At 49.9% G+C, this 17,565-nt stretch overlaps 1 protein-coding gene across 2 annotated transcripts in view; it reads right to left on the reverse strand.

Moving 5' to 3' along the window:
- The window catches only part of St3gal3 (ST3 beta-galactoside alpha-2,3-sialyltransferase 3), a 224,744-nt gene that overhangs the window by 4,005 nt on the left and 203,174 nt on the right, over positions 1-17,565 (reverse strand). For both annotated transcript variants that reach the window (XM_059254844.1, XM_059254845.1), the window contains exons 10-11: positions 4,612-4,758; positions 4,271-4,417 (exon numbers count right to left, since the gene is read on the reverse strand). In XM_059254844.1, the coding sequence (XP_059110827.1) occupies positions 4,271-4,417; positions 4,612-4,758 (294 nt within the window). The remainder of the gene's footprint in view (positions 1-4,270; positions 4,418-4,611; positions 4,759-17,565) is intronic.

Genomic DNA, 17,565 nt, shown 5'->3' on the forward strand with positions numbered 1-17,565 from the left:
CTTGTTAGAGCCCACAGGTTTTATGAATACAAAACAGAAATTCCAAACAAATTGACTTTGACTTCTCTTAAGAATTTCTTCCTTGGCTTAGAAACTGAAAATCCTGGAATGAAGCACAGTCCTCTCCTTGGCTGCCTGTCCTGATCTTGCTGCCTTTCACATTTGATGGGTGTTAAGGGTGAAGCTTTGAATGAGCTGACGACTTGGAATCTGTGCTACAAATCGAAGGGAAACTTCAAACACAGGGTTTGTCTCATAGGAGAAACTCCGTCAAAAAGGCTTTCATCCTGGTGGAACCTCTCAACTAAGGAGACCTGACGTCAGACCCAGGACAGGAAAATTACTAGAGAATAACAAGAATTAGTTTATAAGCTATGGGGAAAAAACTTGTTGCTCTCTGACTTTTATTACACTCCCTTATTTCTGGCAAAAAAGATGGAGATGATCCCCCCTTTTGCCTCAAGGATAGAGGAATGCAGAGAACTCTTGGGGTGCATCTTGTGCAGTTTGCAAACAATAATATGAAGACCAGGGAGACAGGCTGAGTGCCCTCGTAGGGGAATAACAGGGAACTGCTAGAAGCTGATCTTTCCGTGGTTGGCTAGAATTTGCATGACTCTTTTACCTTGGGAAAGAGTCAAACTGCATAGAAGAGTGAGTCTTGAGCTTTTTAAAGTTTTACCCCAGAAAAATGACGGACACTGTACCAGGCTCTAGAGACAGTAGCTAAAGGAAGGATTCTAGAAATCTAAGAGCAAGTATTTCAGCTATGAAGACATCACTGTCCTCGGAAGATTCCAGATGCGGCAGTGGTAGAGGGCAATCTCTTCCCATTTAGGCTACACTTACACTAGCAGACTCCGTCTGATGTAACCGTGTGGAACTCCAGAGTCTGCTGAAGGAATAAACTTTCAGAGGAGAACTGAAAAGGCTGGGTGGGGCTGGCGTGCTGCTCAGCCAGTACAGACACTTGCTGCTCAAGCCTGACTACCTTAGCAGTCACATAAAGCCTGATTCGACATTCTGACTTCTTGGGATTCAAACTCAGGTCCTCATGCTTGCGCAGCCATTTCCCAGACAGAAATTAGCAAAGCAAAACAACAGCACAACAAGAAACAGGCTCAGAAGAATGGCAGGATGGGGATCCAAGGAAACAGAGGCATTCGTAAAACTGTTTATCCCACGCCTTCCCCTTCCTCTAGAAGAAGTAACCAATGGATGTGTTTGTTTTGAGAGCACCCACTAGGAGTCACTGAGGGTTAACATGTCAATAGAGAACTGGATATTCCACAGTACTAGGAAATGATTAACTTTTTGAGGTGTGATATCAAAATAGTCCTTATCTTTTAGAGTTACTGAACTTATGGCCATAATGCCATGTCTAAATGCTGTTTCCCAGCAGTCACTGGGGTGGGGAGCATGAGAGGAACCACAGGGGAATCTGGGAGCTCTGTACTCTCCATCAGCGTATGCTCATAAAATGCTGGACCATTTGCTCTCCTAATGAAAAAGTAGGCATGGGGCTGGAGAGATGGCTCAGTGGTTAAGAACATATAACTGTTCCTGCAGAGGACAAGAGTTCAATTCCCAGCAATGGTTGTCAGTGGCTCTCAACCACCTGTAACTTCAGCTCTACGAGATCTGATGCCCTCTTCTGGCCTTGGTGGAAACTTGCATTCATGTGTGCATACTCACATACACACACACATATACATAATTAAAACTTAAATCTTGAAAAAAAAAGTGTTGCAATCCACTAGGTTTTCTAGTAGCTGTACCCAGCAGGACTGCATAAGAGGTTGACTGGACCACGGGTCTGAGTATCAGGTGCTTGTAATGTCTACACTTGACTGTAACTAGCAAGGGGGAAGTCTTTTGCTCCACCCCTTGGCATTGTTATAAACAGACCTTTGGAATAAAGTTCTGGGCCGGTGGATAAGGATCCAGGCCCTCCCAAGTCTATCCTGTGTTTCTCTCCCCTCTTTATTTCTAACTAAGTCTCTATCCCTCACTCCTCAAGAGTCCCTGGGGTAAATAAATGTGGGGGCTGGTTCACCACAAAAGAGAAGGTGCAAAAGTTTGTCCTGGATGTAGCTCTTAGGCCAGGCCTTGCCCTACTCAGGTGCTCTTTCCTAATCCCTCCTTCCATGCAGGAAAACTGGGAGCCTCCTGTGGGCTGAGGCAGGGCATGACCAGACTTGTCCATCTACTGCAGTCCACATTTTCGGCAGAGTTTCCTCTGATACTTTTTTCTTTTAAATAAGATTTTTCTTTTTTTAAGATTTATGTATTTTTAGGCAGGGCATGGTGGCACATGCCTTTAATTCCAGCACTTGGGGGCAGAGGCTGGCCGATCTCTGAATTCAAGGCCAGCTTGGTCTACAGAGTGAGTTCTAGGACAGCTGGGGTTACACAGAGAAAACATATAAAAAAATTTTAAAGTGTGTGTGTGTGTGTGTGTGTGTGTGTGTGTTTGCGCAGTTCGTGCATGCGTGTGTATACACTACTTCTGTATGCATGAATATGCAATGTGTGTGCTGTATGTACTCAACTGCTGATCCATTCATTTCTCTCTGGCCCTACAGCTGCTTCTTTGTTTCTTCTATTGAGACAGGGTCTCACTGTAGCCCTGGCTGGCCTAGAACTCACTCTGTAGATCAGGCTGGCCTTAAACTCACAGAGACCCGCCTGCCCCTGTCTCCCTCATGCAGAGATTAAAGGCATGTGTCACCTGTCACCATGCCTAGCCTAATGCTGACTATTAAGAGTTAGACCAAAGCTGAAGAATGAGGGGAAAAAAAGAGAGAGAGAGAGAAGGGGGCTGGAGAGATGGCTCAGAAGTTAAAAGCACTGGCTGCTCTTCCAGAGGTCCTGCGTTCAATTCCCAGCACCCACATGTTGGATCACAACCATCTATAATGAGATCTGGTGCCCTCTTCTGGCCTGCAGGGATACATGCAGGCAGAACACTGTGTACATAATAAATAAACAAATAAACAAACAAACAAACAAATAAATAAATCTTAAAAATAAAAAGAATGAAAGAAAAGAGAGAAGGGTGGGTGAAATAAGAAACATTAGAAGTTAGGGGACCCTAAGCAGGAAGAAGTGGTCAATATAAAAAAAGGTTTCTGAGCAATCAGAAAAACTGACCCACGGATGGAGAATAAAAAAGCACTTGTCTCATAAGCCTTGGTGGCCCGAGTTTGAGCCCCAGAACCCACGGTGGGAGGAGAGAACTGCCCAAAAAGTCGTCCTCTGACTTGCACACATGTACCATGGTACAATGTACCACCCCCCTCCATAATAAATAAAAGAAAACACGTGGCATTTGTCCATTCGATTTAGCTTTCTGAGATAGGGCACTGGTAACTTTGAGGGACGTGAAGTCAGGTGATGCAGTGAAGGGCTGAGTGGGAGTGAACAGTGGAAAGGGGGTGCTCCATAAGGGGGTCCTTCAAGTCCCCTGTGTGTCTTCAGTTTTCTCACTGGAGGAGGGAGGGTGGCTGGGAGCTTTCACTGTGTAAGGCTCAGCAGCGGTGTGCTGAGGGCTGGGGAGGTGCAGGTAAAAAGGCCGCTGAGCAGCAATGGGGGCTGGTGGCCACCAGAGCCCCTGGATTCCTACCCTCCTGCTCATCAGGCTTCAGGCATGGCTCAGCGAGAGGCTGTAGCAGAAACTGATGCATGGGAAGGGTTCAGTCGTTCCCGGTCCCCATCCTTGTTGTGGGGTGCAGAGGCCTGGAGAGCTAGAAGCTACCTGTACAGATAGATGGGTTGCCTGGGAGCATGCTGGGTGAGGTCTGTGGTTGGTGGAGAAAAGAGTGGAGGGGATATGAGAGTCTTTCTGGGAGCATTGTTCACTTGTGGGTTGTGTGAAGGGCGGGGGATCTTCCCAGGGAAAGCAGGGTCTGTGGAAGAGGATGATTGGAGCTGTGGACAAGAAGAGAGTGTGAGGCCAGGTGTATCAAGGAGGGTCAAGGGCCAGGGCCAGGGCAGGAGGGCCATGGAGGGAGTGTTCAGGAAGAAAGCCAAAGAAAGGGGCTCTGGGCTCGGAGGAAGGCTTGGGAAGAGGACGCACAGATGGCCAGTGGCCTGCATGCAAGCTAGACTACAGTGGCTGCTTAACCCAGGGTGGTCCTTTGGGGAATTCTGGGTAACAGCAGCGGCTGGTTCCCCCTTCCTATTTGTACAGATGCTGGAGTCCATCCCTCGTGCCGGAAGCCCCGCCCCCCGGCTCCACCCAAAGACTGCCCCCTTGCCCAGTTCTCACCTCTTGGATGGCTGCCATGCGCACAGTTTCGTAGTAGTGCAGGGGCGCGTTGGGTGTGTTCATGTCGTAGCCAAAGCCTGCGACTGCCACTTCATCACAGCCATGGAGAGCCATGGTCACTGCCACACTGCCAAGGGTTGGAATGTTCTGGAAGAGAAGAGCGGAGGGAGGCGTGTAGAGTTCTGTGTGTGTGTGGGGGGTGTGTGTGTGGCTGAGACCTTCTGAGCTAATTGGCCCATTTCCAAGGATGGGCCTTCCTCCCCACAGAGCCTCCTTCCCCACCCATTTCCCTTCCAAGGCTCCCCTGCCAAATTCCCCTCCTCCCTGCCCTGGAGTCTCACCCCCCTGCCCATGAGGCCGTTGTTGAAGGGCAGTCCAATGAGAGTGAAGGCAGCCTCCTGGATGAAGTACGGATTGAGGATGCGGATCTCAGGGGGCTCCTTGGGCACTCGCGTGGCCACAGACTTCCAGAAGCCATCGGATGCACTCTGTAGACACAGCATAAGAGGACACGAGCTGGGCACCTGATCATGTGTCCAGATGCATGGAAAGGACCCACACTGTACACAGAGAAATGAGCAATGAGGAGAGGGGACACGTGTGGAAAGGCAACTTGAGGTCCGTGGCATAAACCAGCTAACACTGGAAGGCTTTGGTATGTGAGGGCTCGTGGGATGTGTGCCAGACACAGGTATGTGTTCGGGAAGGGTGACCATGTGGTGGGACCAAGGTGAGTAATGGGGGTCACAAAATGAGCTCTGAGGCGGGGGACAGAGTGTGGGACACTTTTAGGAGTGCTGCTCTGTCCTGAGTGCAGGGGCGGGGTGTCCTTGGGACAAGAGGAAAACCCCCAGGCCCAGCTGTCCCACCTCCCCGCTATAGGTGGGGCCCACCAGCGGCTTGCCCTCATTCGCCTATCTGCTCTGCTGAGCTGGCCTCCTTTCCCTTCTGTCTGTCTGTCCTGGCTCTCAGTCAACTGTCCTAAAGTAGACCTGGAAAATAAAGACATTTCGTGAGCCGTCACAGAGCAGCAGAATGACACTCAGATCTCAGTCCTGCCCCTGACCAGAACTGGGTGGCTTCGGGCCTGTTGTGTGTAGAACAGTTCATTCTCTCTCATGGAGCTTGGTTCCAAATGTGGAAGCATTGCTTCTGAAACATATCCCAGCGTCCGACTCTGGGCCACGGGGCCTCTCCTCTTCGGCCTTCCCCTTCTTCCTGTCCAACCTCACAGAGCCTTTCCTGGTCTAGATCCCCAAATCAGTCACTTGAGCTGCTCTTTCATGGACTCCCTTTTCTGTACCCTACAGCAAGGGCTCTTCAGAACGCCAGAGGAAGCTGTGAGCCAAGCAGCATTGGAACCATTACCACGGCCTCCAAAGTAGCAAATTTGTTACTTGTCTAGGAGACACACACACAAACACACACACACACACACACACACACACAAAAAAAAAAAAAAAAAATCAACTAAACTTAGAGTGGAAAAGTACTGAGCATGCCAAGAGGAAATGATCACTGGGTGCGAGAAGAGAAAAGAAGCCCCGGGGCCAGCGAGATGGCTCTGTGGGTAAAGGTGCTTCTCCCTAGTCTGATGACTTGGGTTTGATCCCAACCCACATGGAAGGAGAGAACCAAGTTGTCCTTTGAGCTCCACACATGTGCTCACACATATGTACATGTGTCAAACACATAAAAAATAAACAAGTACATGTAAACAAAACCCAAGAGATTTCCATTTGCAAGTGCCTTTACCTGCTGATTCATCTCATTAGCCCTAAAAAGATTTCTACTTTCCCCCCAGCCTTGGGGATCAAATCCAGAGCCTCAAGCATTCCAGTAAACACCCTACTACATCCTCAGCCCAACCTCACAAACATTCTTATGAATGTACTTCAGAACACACACAGAGTGTACACAAACACTGAGTTTAAAATAAACGAATCTCAAAAAAAAATTAAAACAAGACAAGCAAATGTAAGAGAGAAACAAAACTGTGGAGAAAAGTTTGTCGCAAAAAATACATTCTTGTTTTAAAAGCTCATGAAAAGTAGCCAGGCACGGTGATAATATTCTTGTAATCCCAGCATCTGTGAGGCTGAGCAGAAGGATGTCCTAGGTCTCGAGGGAAGCTAGACTACAGCAAGACCCTGTCTCAACAGCACCCTAGCTCCAACAGACAAACAAAACCCCAAAATTATGAAAAAAAAAATCAATGAGATCTCATAGAATTGGGCAAAGGATGTAAGAGAAAGTTAAGTGGCAACCTGGGGCCATCCTCATGCTAGTCAAGCATGCGACCAATTACTCACACCCCCAGGCTGCAAGCCTGCTTATTACAGCGCTACTTAGGAATGCGAAATGCCAGGAAAATCCCAAAAGTTTACAAAAGCAGTTCAGCTAAGTGATACCGGATACAGGCCCAGAAAAGAAACGCCAGGCATCAGAATTATGTATTCTGAGAATTTTGTCACATAGATATAACTTATTTAACACCTGTGTTGTCCACATCTTTTCCTCTACTGTCCATCCATCTTTCACAAACAAGAAACCTGGGAGTACACATCAGATTCTCCTCCATCCCTCACCCATTCTGGCCCCCTACTTCTTACATCTTATCCCATAGATCCACGCCTCTCTCCCAAAGCCACTGTTACCACCTCAGGTCCCTGTCTTATTACTGTCCGTCAGGACTACCATAACAACTGGCCCATTCTACGCCAGCTTAACACTCCAGAGCCCTGTAGAGTGAATGGAAAATACGAGCCACATGAAAATGATTGTTGAGTTCCAGCTGCTTATTTAACACACATGGAACTGAGTATCCAGAAGGGCTGCCTCTGCTTCCCAAGCCGTATCACCCTGCCACAATGATCTTTCCAAATACACACCAGCTTATATCACATCTGGCTGCCTCCGTTCACACCACAAGCCCTCTGAACCACTGCCAGCCAACTCCTCCATGCTCCTGGCTACTTATCTCTAATGCCCCCATCCCCCCACCCATACAACGCATCTTGCTCATCTTTCCTGATCTCCTGCACCCCAAGGAAGAAGTGCCTACTAGCCTTTGAGAAGTGATAAAACAGAGCTAAGAGCCTTGGTCCTGGGATTCAGCTTCAGCTCTGTTCAATGGGGACTCTGAGCAAGGAAGATTCCTTATGGACAAATCGGGGACACTCAATACTTACAATGTGGGCCACTGTGAGACTTATACAGGGCCGGGCTCCTTTTTGATTCATTTCTGTAGCCCAGGACCCAGCCCAGCTGGGGCAGGGCATAGTACTGAAGGAGCTACGACATTCTTCCAAAGCTCCTCCATTGGCCAGTACCTCCCCAGCCCTGTCTCTGCTCCAACCACATTCTCCTGTCTTCCTCCGAAGGCGACCTCTCCTTCTCTGGCAGCTGTTTTCTGTCCTTTCATGGGTCAGATCAACTTCTGGGTCTCAACCTATTAGATTAATCAAGTAGGCACCAGTCCTGTGGCTTCTGCACCCCACCCCCAGGTCTGTGGCTGTGTATGTAAAGGAGATAAAGGTGGGGATCGGAGGATGACATAGGACCAGCATGGAGGAGAGAACAGGCTGAGCCATTATACAGAGTTATGGAGAAGCCCCTCCTGGATGGGCCTGGCTGTGACAGATGTCCAGGAGTAGGAGATGTCCTGGTCACATGCCTCAGACCCATCTCTTCTCCAGGGCCCAGTAGGCCCCAACGACCCACCCCCAGGCTTCTGTCTGTGCCTGTTCTCATACACCTCAAGAGGAGACTGAAAACACAGGTCGTGTCGGCCCCCCCCCCCCCCCCCCCCCGCTCCCAGAGCTGCAAGGGTGTGGGGAATGGGCACAGTAGGGCGAGGGGAGGTCACAACCCTTGAGGCCGTGCCTAGACTGAAACCGAGTGTCTTGGTCCCAAGACAGGTCTTTCCAGGGTATCCTAGCTTCCCACTGCTGTTCACATCTGGAGTCTGAAGCACAGGAGAAAGATGCCTCTAGCCTTGCAAGAGCTCCGAGGTGAGTCAGGGGTCACTCAGTGCCCCATGACCTACACATAATTCTACACAGGGAACATGCCGGGGCATACACACGGCTGGCACAGTGGAACACATCTAAGCTGGATTCCACTCCAGAATCCAGAATCTACCCATGAGCTGAGGCACTGTCATCGAAACCATCATTCATAGCCTTCCCGTGTTGTAAAGGTCCAGGATCTAACCACTATGTGAAACTACAGGGAATTAGCTTATTGCAAATCCCTCTAAGAATCAGAAAAGAGGCGCCAGGGGGAAGGGCGGGCCAGCCTTGCTTCCCCCGGCTAATCTTCTGAAAGGAGGAACGAGTGCCCCATTTCCAGTAAGAAGTGAGTAGTCTCTTACACACTAATACACACATGCATACGTGCAGATGTGCACACATACGTGCACAGCTCCTCCTGACTTCCTGCTTCTGTGCAGCAGAGGGTAAGCTGAGGCAGGGCCTGTGTCCTGGGAGCAGGTGAGCACTTTCTGCCCCAGCCCCAAATTCATGCAAGCTCTGATGTCTATTCCACCTTGGGGCAGCCAGAAGTGGCTAAAGGTAGTGCTGGGACCCTGGGGGAAGTGTCCCATGCTTAGGTCCCAAGTCCCAGGGAGCCCCACATTGGAGGAGCAGGCAGTGGCATAGTCAATATTTCAGCCTTTCTTCTGCTTCTTGTCCTGTTGTAGAGCTTCCTTGAGAATTCAGGGAAAAGCAGAGTATCAAGAACAAGGTGTGAGGCCGGGCAATGGTGGCGTACACCTTTGATCCCAGCACTCAGAAGCAGAGGCAGATGGATCTCTGTGAGTTCGAGACCAGCCTGGTCTACAGATCGAGTTCCAGAACAACCAGAGCTACACAGAGAAAAACAAAAACAAACAAACAAACCAACCAAACAAACAAAAGAACTTCAAGTATGATGTTAGCTTTTGTTTCCCCAGCTATAAGATACATATTGGGGCTGGAGAGGTAGCTCAGTGGTTAAGAAGGGCAGCTGCTCTTCCAGAGGACCTAGGTTCAGTTCCCATGGCTGCTCACAACTGTCTGTAACTCCAGTCTCAGGGATCCAACATCCTCTTCTGGCCTTTTTGGGTACCAGGCATAAATGTGGTACCCAGATATACATACAGGCAAAATGCCCATACACATATACATAAATAAGTTAAATAAAAAAATAAATCAGGTACCAACCAAATCTCAGCCTGTCTCCTAGCATCAAGCAGGCAAACAAACACCCCACGGCTGCTCTTCTCAGATGTGTACACGGGACAGATCTTTCCAGGGCAGAAAACTGAGGCTCAGATCCCAATTCCACATCTCTGTGACCTGGGGGCACATCACGTCATCTGTCTAAGCCTCAGGTTCCTCTTGCATAAAACAGATGACAAGACCGACTTCCCAGAAAACTGAAGGGATTAAAAGAGATGCTGGGTTTGATAGCATCTGGCAGTGTCTGGTATACAGAAAGAACTCAATAAATCTTTCCTATTATGACTGAGTGTTGCAGAAGCCAAGAGATTGAAACAGAGGGTGTGGCTGGAGGTGTCAGCCACCACAGAGAGGCCAGCACGCATGCACACTTGCACAGGTCCACACCTGCACCCGTTCAGACACGGGAGTGTGGAGCTAGCTTTTCCCGCTGGTTCCTGCAGGCAGGCAGCGGGTGCCGGAGGCCTGCCGGATGCTGGGTGCACTGCCCAGCCCACCGGGGGCAGGCGGGCTGTTTCCATCTCACTTCTCCCACCCCCAGGACCCAGAGGCCAGTCAGTGCCACCACACCTCTCCTGGAGGACAGCTGTGGGCTGCCTTTCTCGTCACTCCCTCCTCCAGGAATGTCCCTGCCTCAGTCAAGTCTGGGCTGGCTCCCGTGTGGGGAGCTGCCAGGCTCCTGTTAACACAACCTGCTCTGCTCTTCTCGGCATAGCCAGAACCAAGTGGAAGAAGATCTGGGAAGAAAAGAAGGCAGTGCCCCCTCCCCCTCAGGGTCCTGCTACTGAGATATTTCTTAATCCCTGTGGTCCTCAGTGCCCCATGACCTACACATAATTCTACACAGGGCACATGCCAGGGCATGCATACGGCCTCTTGGGAGGCGTCTGAGGGCAGTGATGATGGTCTGACTTTCAGCAGCCACTGCTAGGGCAGATGTGCCCACGGCCATTGCCCCGGGCTTGGTCACCAGTTCTCCTGGGATCTTTGTTTTGGCCACCATCTTGCCGTGCTTCAGTTCCCTGCATGAGTCCGGTTTAACATCCTTCTCAGGTTTAACATCCTCAGTGGCTCCCACTGCCCTCTGGGATGGCTGGTGTCTACAGGTAAGACTTGTGGGTCTAAGATTCAACCCAAACGCCCAGCGGCTCACTCTATGCCCTGAGGCAGCTCACTACCCTTTTGAGGGCTCCTATCTTCAACTGCGGGATAAGAATACCAGTTTCAGCCTTAGAGTGGTTGGTTGTTTTGACAGTTAGAAGCCACACGTCCAAAATGTTTGGCTCAAAGCCAGCCCCTGCTAGCTTCTGTTGTTAAGGCTTTAAGATCCTAAGCGCAGAGACTGGAGAGGTGGCCTGTGGGTAAGAACATTTCCTACTTTGCCACAGGGGGACAGCTCAGAGGTAAAGCACTTGCCTAGTATGACCAAGGCCCCGGGCTTGATCTTCAGCACTGTAACAGTAAGTGAGAAAATAAGATACAAATCAGTCTATCAAGTTGTTAAATAAAACACAGTCTACCTTTCCTTTAAAAAGTGCCATGGAGCCGGGTGGTGGTGGTGGTGGTGGTGGCGGCGGCGGCGGCGGCGGTGGCGGCGGCGGCGGCGGCGCACGCCTTTGATCCCAGCACCTGGGAGGCAGAGGCAGGTGGATCTCTGTGAGTTTGAGGCCAGTCTGGTCTACAAATTGAGTTTCAGGACAACCAGAGTTGTTACACAGAGAAACTCTGTCTTGAAAAACAAAAACAAATGAAAGAAGAAAGTACCATGGAGGGCAGAGTTGGAATCCGGAATTCAGACCTGAGACCTATACTGACCATGACGCTGTCGGAAAAGCTGGCCAAAGCCCTCCTCCTGCCCAGGCCCCTGGTAAGGCCTGCTCCTGTTCATTGTCTCCTCACTCTGTATATCCAAACTCTGCTTGTAGCCCCTGCAAACAGCCTTCCCGGGCTTCAAGAGTAGGCTCAGAACAACACTCTACCCTTAAGGATGGAAGTGGCCTTGGCCCTGTTAGGGTGGAAGATATGGAGGAAGATATGGTCTCCAGAATATGAAAACGGACTCAAAAGGGTTGGATCTTCCATAGTTTTCTTCACTCCATCTCATTGGATGTGGCCGGAATATGGTGAAGACATACACTTCTTTACTCACTCTGAGGGCAGCAATTTCCTGACATCATTACCAGTTGAATAGAATTGTTTTTTTGACATAGGATTTCTCTGTGTAGCCCTGGTTGTCCTGGAACTCACTCTGTAGACCAGCTGGCCTCGACTCACAGAGATCCACCTACCTCTGTCTCCCAAGTGCTGGGACTAAAGGTGCATGCCACCACTACCTGGCTGAATGGAATGGTTTTTAATTCGCTAAGTAGCACATACCTTGCCAATGTCATTCTCTGTGCCCAAAACTTCACTCATCTGGCCTGCCTCTACATGAGGCTAGAGACTAAAAAGCAGCCAGTTAGGACCTGGAACTTATATTAAGCACCCCGGGGCTGACAGATGAGGCAGTGGGACCCCTCTGACCAGGGTAGGATCTGTTGCCAGACCTGGTTGCTTGCCCTGACTCAGCTACTCTTGGCCCTGAGCCCGGGCATTCTTTCCAGTGGGCTCAGTCTCACTTCTCAGGAGGTAACTGGTCCTGCAGATGAGTACAGGATGTCAAGGGTTGCCATGCTCACGGTCCCACTGGGTCTCTACAGCTGGGTGACAGGTGACTGAGGCAGAGGAAGAGGACAGCTTCGTTCCTAACACTGAATCTAGCTCTACGTCCACCAGACTTCCTCACATGCAAAGGACAGGAGGATGACCGTGATGGCGGGTCCAGATGTCCATTCCACTGTAGGCTGGCTATGTTGCTGCTCAGTGCTCCATTCAGCAGTGACAACCATAATTTGCGTAACTAATCCCTTGGGTCATATTTGGGTGTGGCTACTATAAAGACCACCGTGATAAAAATCTTGCACGCAGGTTTTCCCTTCCTCTTGGCACTATGTACCACTTCCTTTCCCAAACCCATGCCCCCACTGGTACAACCTGAGAGTCCCGTCCTCCACTCTTGCCAGTGTTCTGTGTTATAATTTCATATCTCCTTTGAAAATGTGACAGGTGACACATGCCACCCTGCTGCCCGCACATGCATGTCTCCAACTGCTAGGGAGGCCGCACACATCTCTGTGGTAGTCTCTTTCTCATTTCTCCTCTGCAATCCATGTACCCCTCCCTCTCTCGGCTGCTGGGCTCTGATGGCGTCCCCGACAGCCCTCAGAATAATAAACCTCTGTCTATCATATTTTCTAGACATACTTTCAAAATGTTTGATAGAATATTTTTGTTTGGTTTGAATTGATATCGCCAAGTTTCTTCTGGCACTTCTGTGCCTTAAAAGTTTGTCCCTTCCTGCCAAGCATGGTGGCTCAAACTTGTAATCTAAGCACTTGGGAGGGAGATGCAGGGAGACTGTCCCCTAATAGCTTCAGTTAGGGAATTTAATTCCGTTTCAAAACGTAAAAAAAAGAAAAAAAAAAAAAAGAGGAAGGAGGAGGAGGAGGAGGAGGTGTGGGAGGGCTGGGGGTGGTGGCACATACCCTTAATCCCAGCACCAGGGAGGCAGAGGCAGGTGAATGTTGCTGAGTCAGGACAACATAATCAGAACCTGTCTCCAGAAAAAGGATGTGGTTGTGGGGTGGGGCGGAAAGATGCTCGGCAGGTAAAGATGCTCGCTGCCAAGTCTGACTTGAGATTGATCTCTAGAACCCACACAACGCAAAGAGAGAACTCATTCTTGGAAGTTGTCTTCTGACGGTTACGTGAGAGCTGCGGTGCATAGCCCCACCCCCAATAAATAAATAAAAATAATTTTTAAAGTCTTTTTTTTAAAGTTTGGTATCCTATTTTCTTCAAGATTTCCAGCTAGATGTGGTGTTTCATGCAATCTCAGAATCTGGGAGGCTGATCTGGGCAGATTGCTACAAGTTCAAGCCCAGCCTGGGCTACATAGTTCCGGGACAGCCTGGGCAGCAGTGAGACCTGGTGTGTGTGTGTGTGTGTGTGTGTGTATACATACATACATACATACATATATATATATATATATATATATATATATATATATATATGTGTGTGTGTGTGTGTGTGTCTATCTATCTATCTATCTATCTATCTATCTATCTATCTATCTATCTATCTATCTATCTATCCTCTAGTCTGCTTGGGGTTTATTTTGATGTGAAGAGAGGGTCAAAAAAACCTATCTGAAAGCTATATTTGGGAAAAGCCAAGAACAGAAAGAAGAGCCAGTGTGAGGCAGCCAGGGGACACCAACACTCAGGCAGGGAGCCAGGGCAGCTTAGTTTTCATATCCTTTATCAAGGAATCTTCTTGGAACCAGGAAAGAAAATCAAACACAGTAAAGAGGATCCCCAGGAGAAGCAAGAGATCAGGAGGATACAAGGGTCCAGAGCCCAGAACAATCATCTCCTGGGGCAGTGATAGCAAGAGGAGCAATCCAGACGGAGAGCCCCACGTCCTGGTTAAAATCCTGACTCCTCGGAAGCGACCAGCCTCAGTTTCCATGTTTATTCCTTTAAGTGTGTCAGCTGTGATCCAACATTGCTCAAGGGCCTGGGCTTGCAATACACAAGACGGTTCCTGCCTACAGGGGCTGGAGAGAGGATTTCTAACAGCCCTGGATGGTGCAGGCTGAACGCAGGGGTGGGAAACAGGATGCACGTGTTGGTTGCTGCCAGGATGGAGTGCACGTGTTGGGGATGAGAAAGTGGCAGAGACAAGGGAGGTTCTGAAGATGTCAGGGTTTAGATTTGATCCTGTAGGCCAGTGGTTCTTCCGCTTACTTCTGGGGGACTCATTCTAACAGACACTGCCCAACCCCCGAGCTTCGAATTCAGAAGTTCTAAAGTGGACCTCCCCCAAACGGCGAGATTCCAGGTGATACTGATGATGTCCGTCTGAGACCTCACACAAACGTCGGTAGCCATTAAGCAAGAGAACAAGCTAGCCATAGGGATGCTTCAGCATGGTCCTGAAGGCACACGTGGTGAGCGGACTGGAGGAAACTTAGCCGGCAGCAGAGAGCTAGGAAGCTGCTGAAATCACCGGAGCAAGCCATTTTCAGAAGGGCTTGTGGATCTGGGTGATGAGTGACTGAATACACAGGGCAAAGAGAGCGGAAAGAATCGAGGCTTCCAGGGTTCTGGTCACTGGCTTGTGAAAACCAGAGACTGCCCTGAGACTCTCCCACTGCCTGGTCACAATACGTGCCCTGAGGATACCAGCCGGTGGGTGAGTTGTCCCTTTAAAGTGAGGGCAGAGGTCGAGTCCCTGCATTTACAATCAGAAAGTCAGACCAACAGAGGGGTGGGTGCTGGATGCCAGGCTGGAGGGGCTGGGAAGCCAAAGGGGTCGCCTCTTCCAGCTGCCTGAGACCGAAAGTGAGAGGGTGGGTGAGACAATGGAAGAGCTTAAATTGGTTTATTGTGTGTTTATATATTCATGTAGTGTGTGTGTGTGTGTGTGTGTGTGTGTGTGTGTGTGTGTGTAACTCAGAAATGGAACCCAGCCATGAGGTACTAGTAAAGGAACATCATGGGCTACCTCACCACAGCTTGTATCAGGGGGATCAGATGACACCTTGTGGGAAGCGGTTTTCTCTCCTCACACCATGCGGTTTCTGGGAGCAACCTCCGGTTGGCAGGCTTGATGGCAGTTGCCCTTACTCACTGAGCCACACTGCCAGCTCACAGGCTTATTTTTAAGGAGAGAAAGACCTGGACAGATAGATGTGAGAAGAGGCTCGGCAACAGAGGTGAGGAGGAGGGGGTGGGGGAAGGCCACCTCAGGAGATCCAGGGAGAGGGCCTCTTGGTTCAGGAGAAAACGGCTAGGGATGGAGGAAGAAGAGCAGAGGCAGATGTGGATTTTATTGTGGTAGTCTGAGTCAGAGTGGTCCTCAGAGGCTCAGATGTTTAAATACCTGGTCCCCAGTGGGTGGAGCTGTTTGGGTAGGCTTAGGAGGCGTGGCCTTGCTGGAGGGAGTGTATCACTGGGGGTGGGCTTTGGGTTTTAAAAGCCTCAAAACACCGCTAGTATACTCTCTGCTTCCTGCTTGTGGTTAGGGGGATGAGCTCTCAGATGTTCCTTGGCTGCTGTCTACTGTCACGATTTCCTGCCGTGATGGACTCCTAGCCCTCTGGAACCGGAAGCACAGTAAGCCCTTCCTTCTATAAGTTGCCACAGTCATGGTGTTTCAGCACAGCAATAGGAAAGTAACTAATACACATGTGTGGACTGGAGGCTGGGAAGTTCACTGATGGTGGCCTTTATCTGCCCTGCATGACGGATGGGAGATTTCTCCCTGCCACACACACAGGTCCAGAAGATCTGCAGTGGTGAGTCAGAGCATCTGATTGACAACTAGGGACAGGGTGCTGGCAAAGTGACATCGCGAGTTACAACCGTGGCCGCAGTTTCTGTCTCTCTACGGTGCCACTCAGTCCCTGGTACTGGGCTGACTGGATGCGGAGAAAGGGTGTGGTAGTGTTGTCAAGTAAAATGGGGTGACGATGGCTTTGGTGACGGGTCTGACTTTGAATGAATGGACATAATGGAGTAAATAAGAAAGGCCATAGTGAACAGTCACAATGACACAGCTTTGACTCACAATACGGCGCTACCACTTAACAGCACCTGCCTCAGCCAGCCAGCCAACAGCTGTGAGGCAGGCATCCCTGGGGCCTGTTATGAGCGAGAACTCAGTAGGAAGGGGTCTCCGAGGCCATGGCAGGAAGCGGCTGAAATGGAGGATTCTAGGCAGGAAGGTATGTGGACAGGCTCCTCACGGGGATTCCTGGGGCAGTCAGATGTGGGTTCTACACCCAATTCTAGCTACTGCTTCACTAGCAGCATTACCTCAACCAGTACTTCATTGTCTTGGTGCCTTGGTTTGCTCGTCTCTACATCGAGGACGGTAACAGTACCTGTCTAACAGGGTTATTAGGAGAACCGAATTAAGGGGTTCAAGGAAGCTGGGAACTGAGGGCTTTGATAACGATGATGACGATGATGATGATATGATGGGAAAAGAAAGAGAAGGAAAAGAAGCAACAGGGCACAGAAGGAAGTAATGATGAAAAGCAGAAGCAGCGACGAGCAGTCTGGCGCCTGAGCATTGGAATCTGCTGCAGAGCAAGCAATGGGGAGCAGCACGGGCAGGGAGAAGGAAGGCCTTCGACTCCTGCGTGGAACAGTGCCTGGGGCAACAGTATGGTTGCTGGTGATGGCTGCAAAGGAAAACAGTGTTACCACAGGCTCATGGCACAGGCCTGGAGAGGAGTCTGTGACCACTTGCTCTCCAGGTGAGCAAAGTTCTCTCAGGTCGGAACAGAGTAGAGGCTCTTAGTATAGATAACATCCAACCCCCAACTTGGGCCCTGTCCAGCAAGGCCTCGTACTTGGAGACCTGATGGGCCTGCCTGCCCTGGGGAGTTTCCAGACTACTCTCTTGCTCTGATCTGCTGCTGCTCTACGGGGTTTCCTCTCCTCTGGACCTGGCCTCTGACTCCTCTTTTTGAGTCACTATCTAGGCCAGACCCCACAGCCTAGACAGAAAAACACTTCACTTTCTCGTGCAAGGGGGGCTCTTCTAACAGCAACCACCAGTCAAAAGTAACCGGTAAGAAAGCCAGAGAGGTGGGGTCTCAGCACTCGGGAGGCTGTGGCCAGAACATCGGCAACCGTTTGAGCCAGCCAGGGCAACAGAGTGAACCTCGTCCCATGAAAACAAATACTAGGAACGGCCTGCGGCTGGGAACTTACTGCGATTTTTTTGTGCTAGGTTTCATCTCTATTTCATCTTAATTTTTAAAAACATTAGCTGAGCATGGTGACTTACATCTATAATCCTAACACTTGGGAGAAAGAGGCAGAAGGACTGCCCTGAGTTCAAGGCAAGCCTGGGCTACAAAGTGAGCTCCAGGCCAGCCTATCTAAAACAAACAAACAAACAAACAAACAGAGGTCACCTCTTGACCATGAATGTGGGACCCTGGCTGGCCTATGA

Source organism: Peromyscus eremicus, chromosome 2 (genome assembly GCF_949786415.1).
Source record: "Peromyscus eremicus chromosome 2, PerEre_H2_v1, whole genome shotgun sequence".
In the NCBI taxonomy this organism is placed as follows: Eukaryota; Metazoa; Chordata; class Mammalia; order Rodentia; family Cricetidae; genus Peromyscus; species Peromyscus eremicus.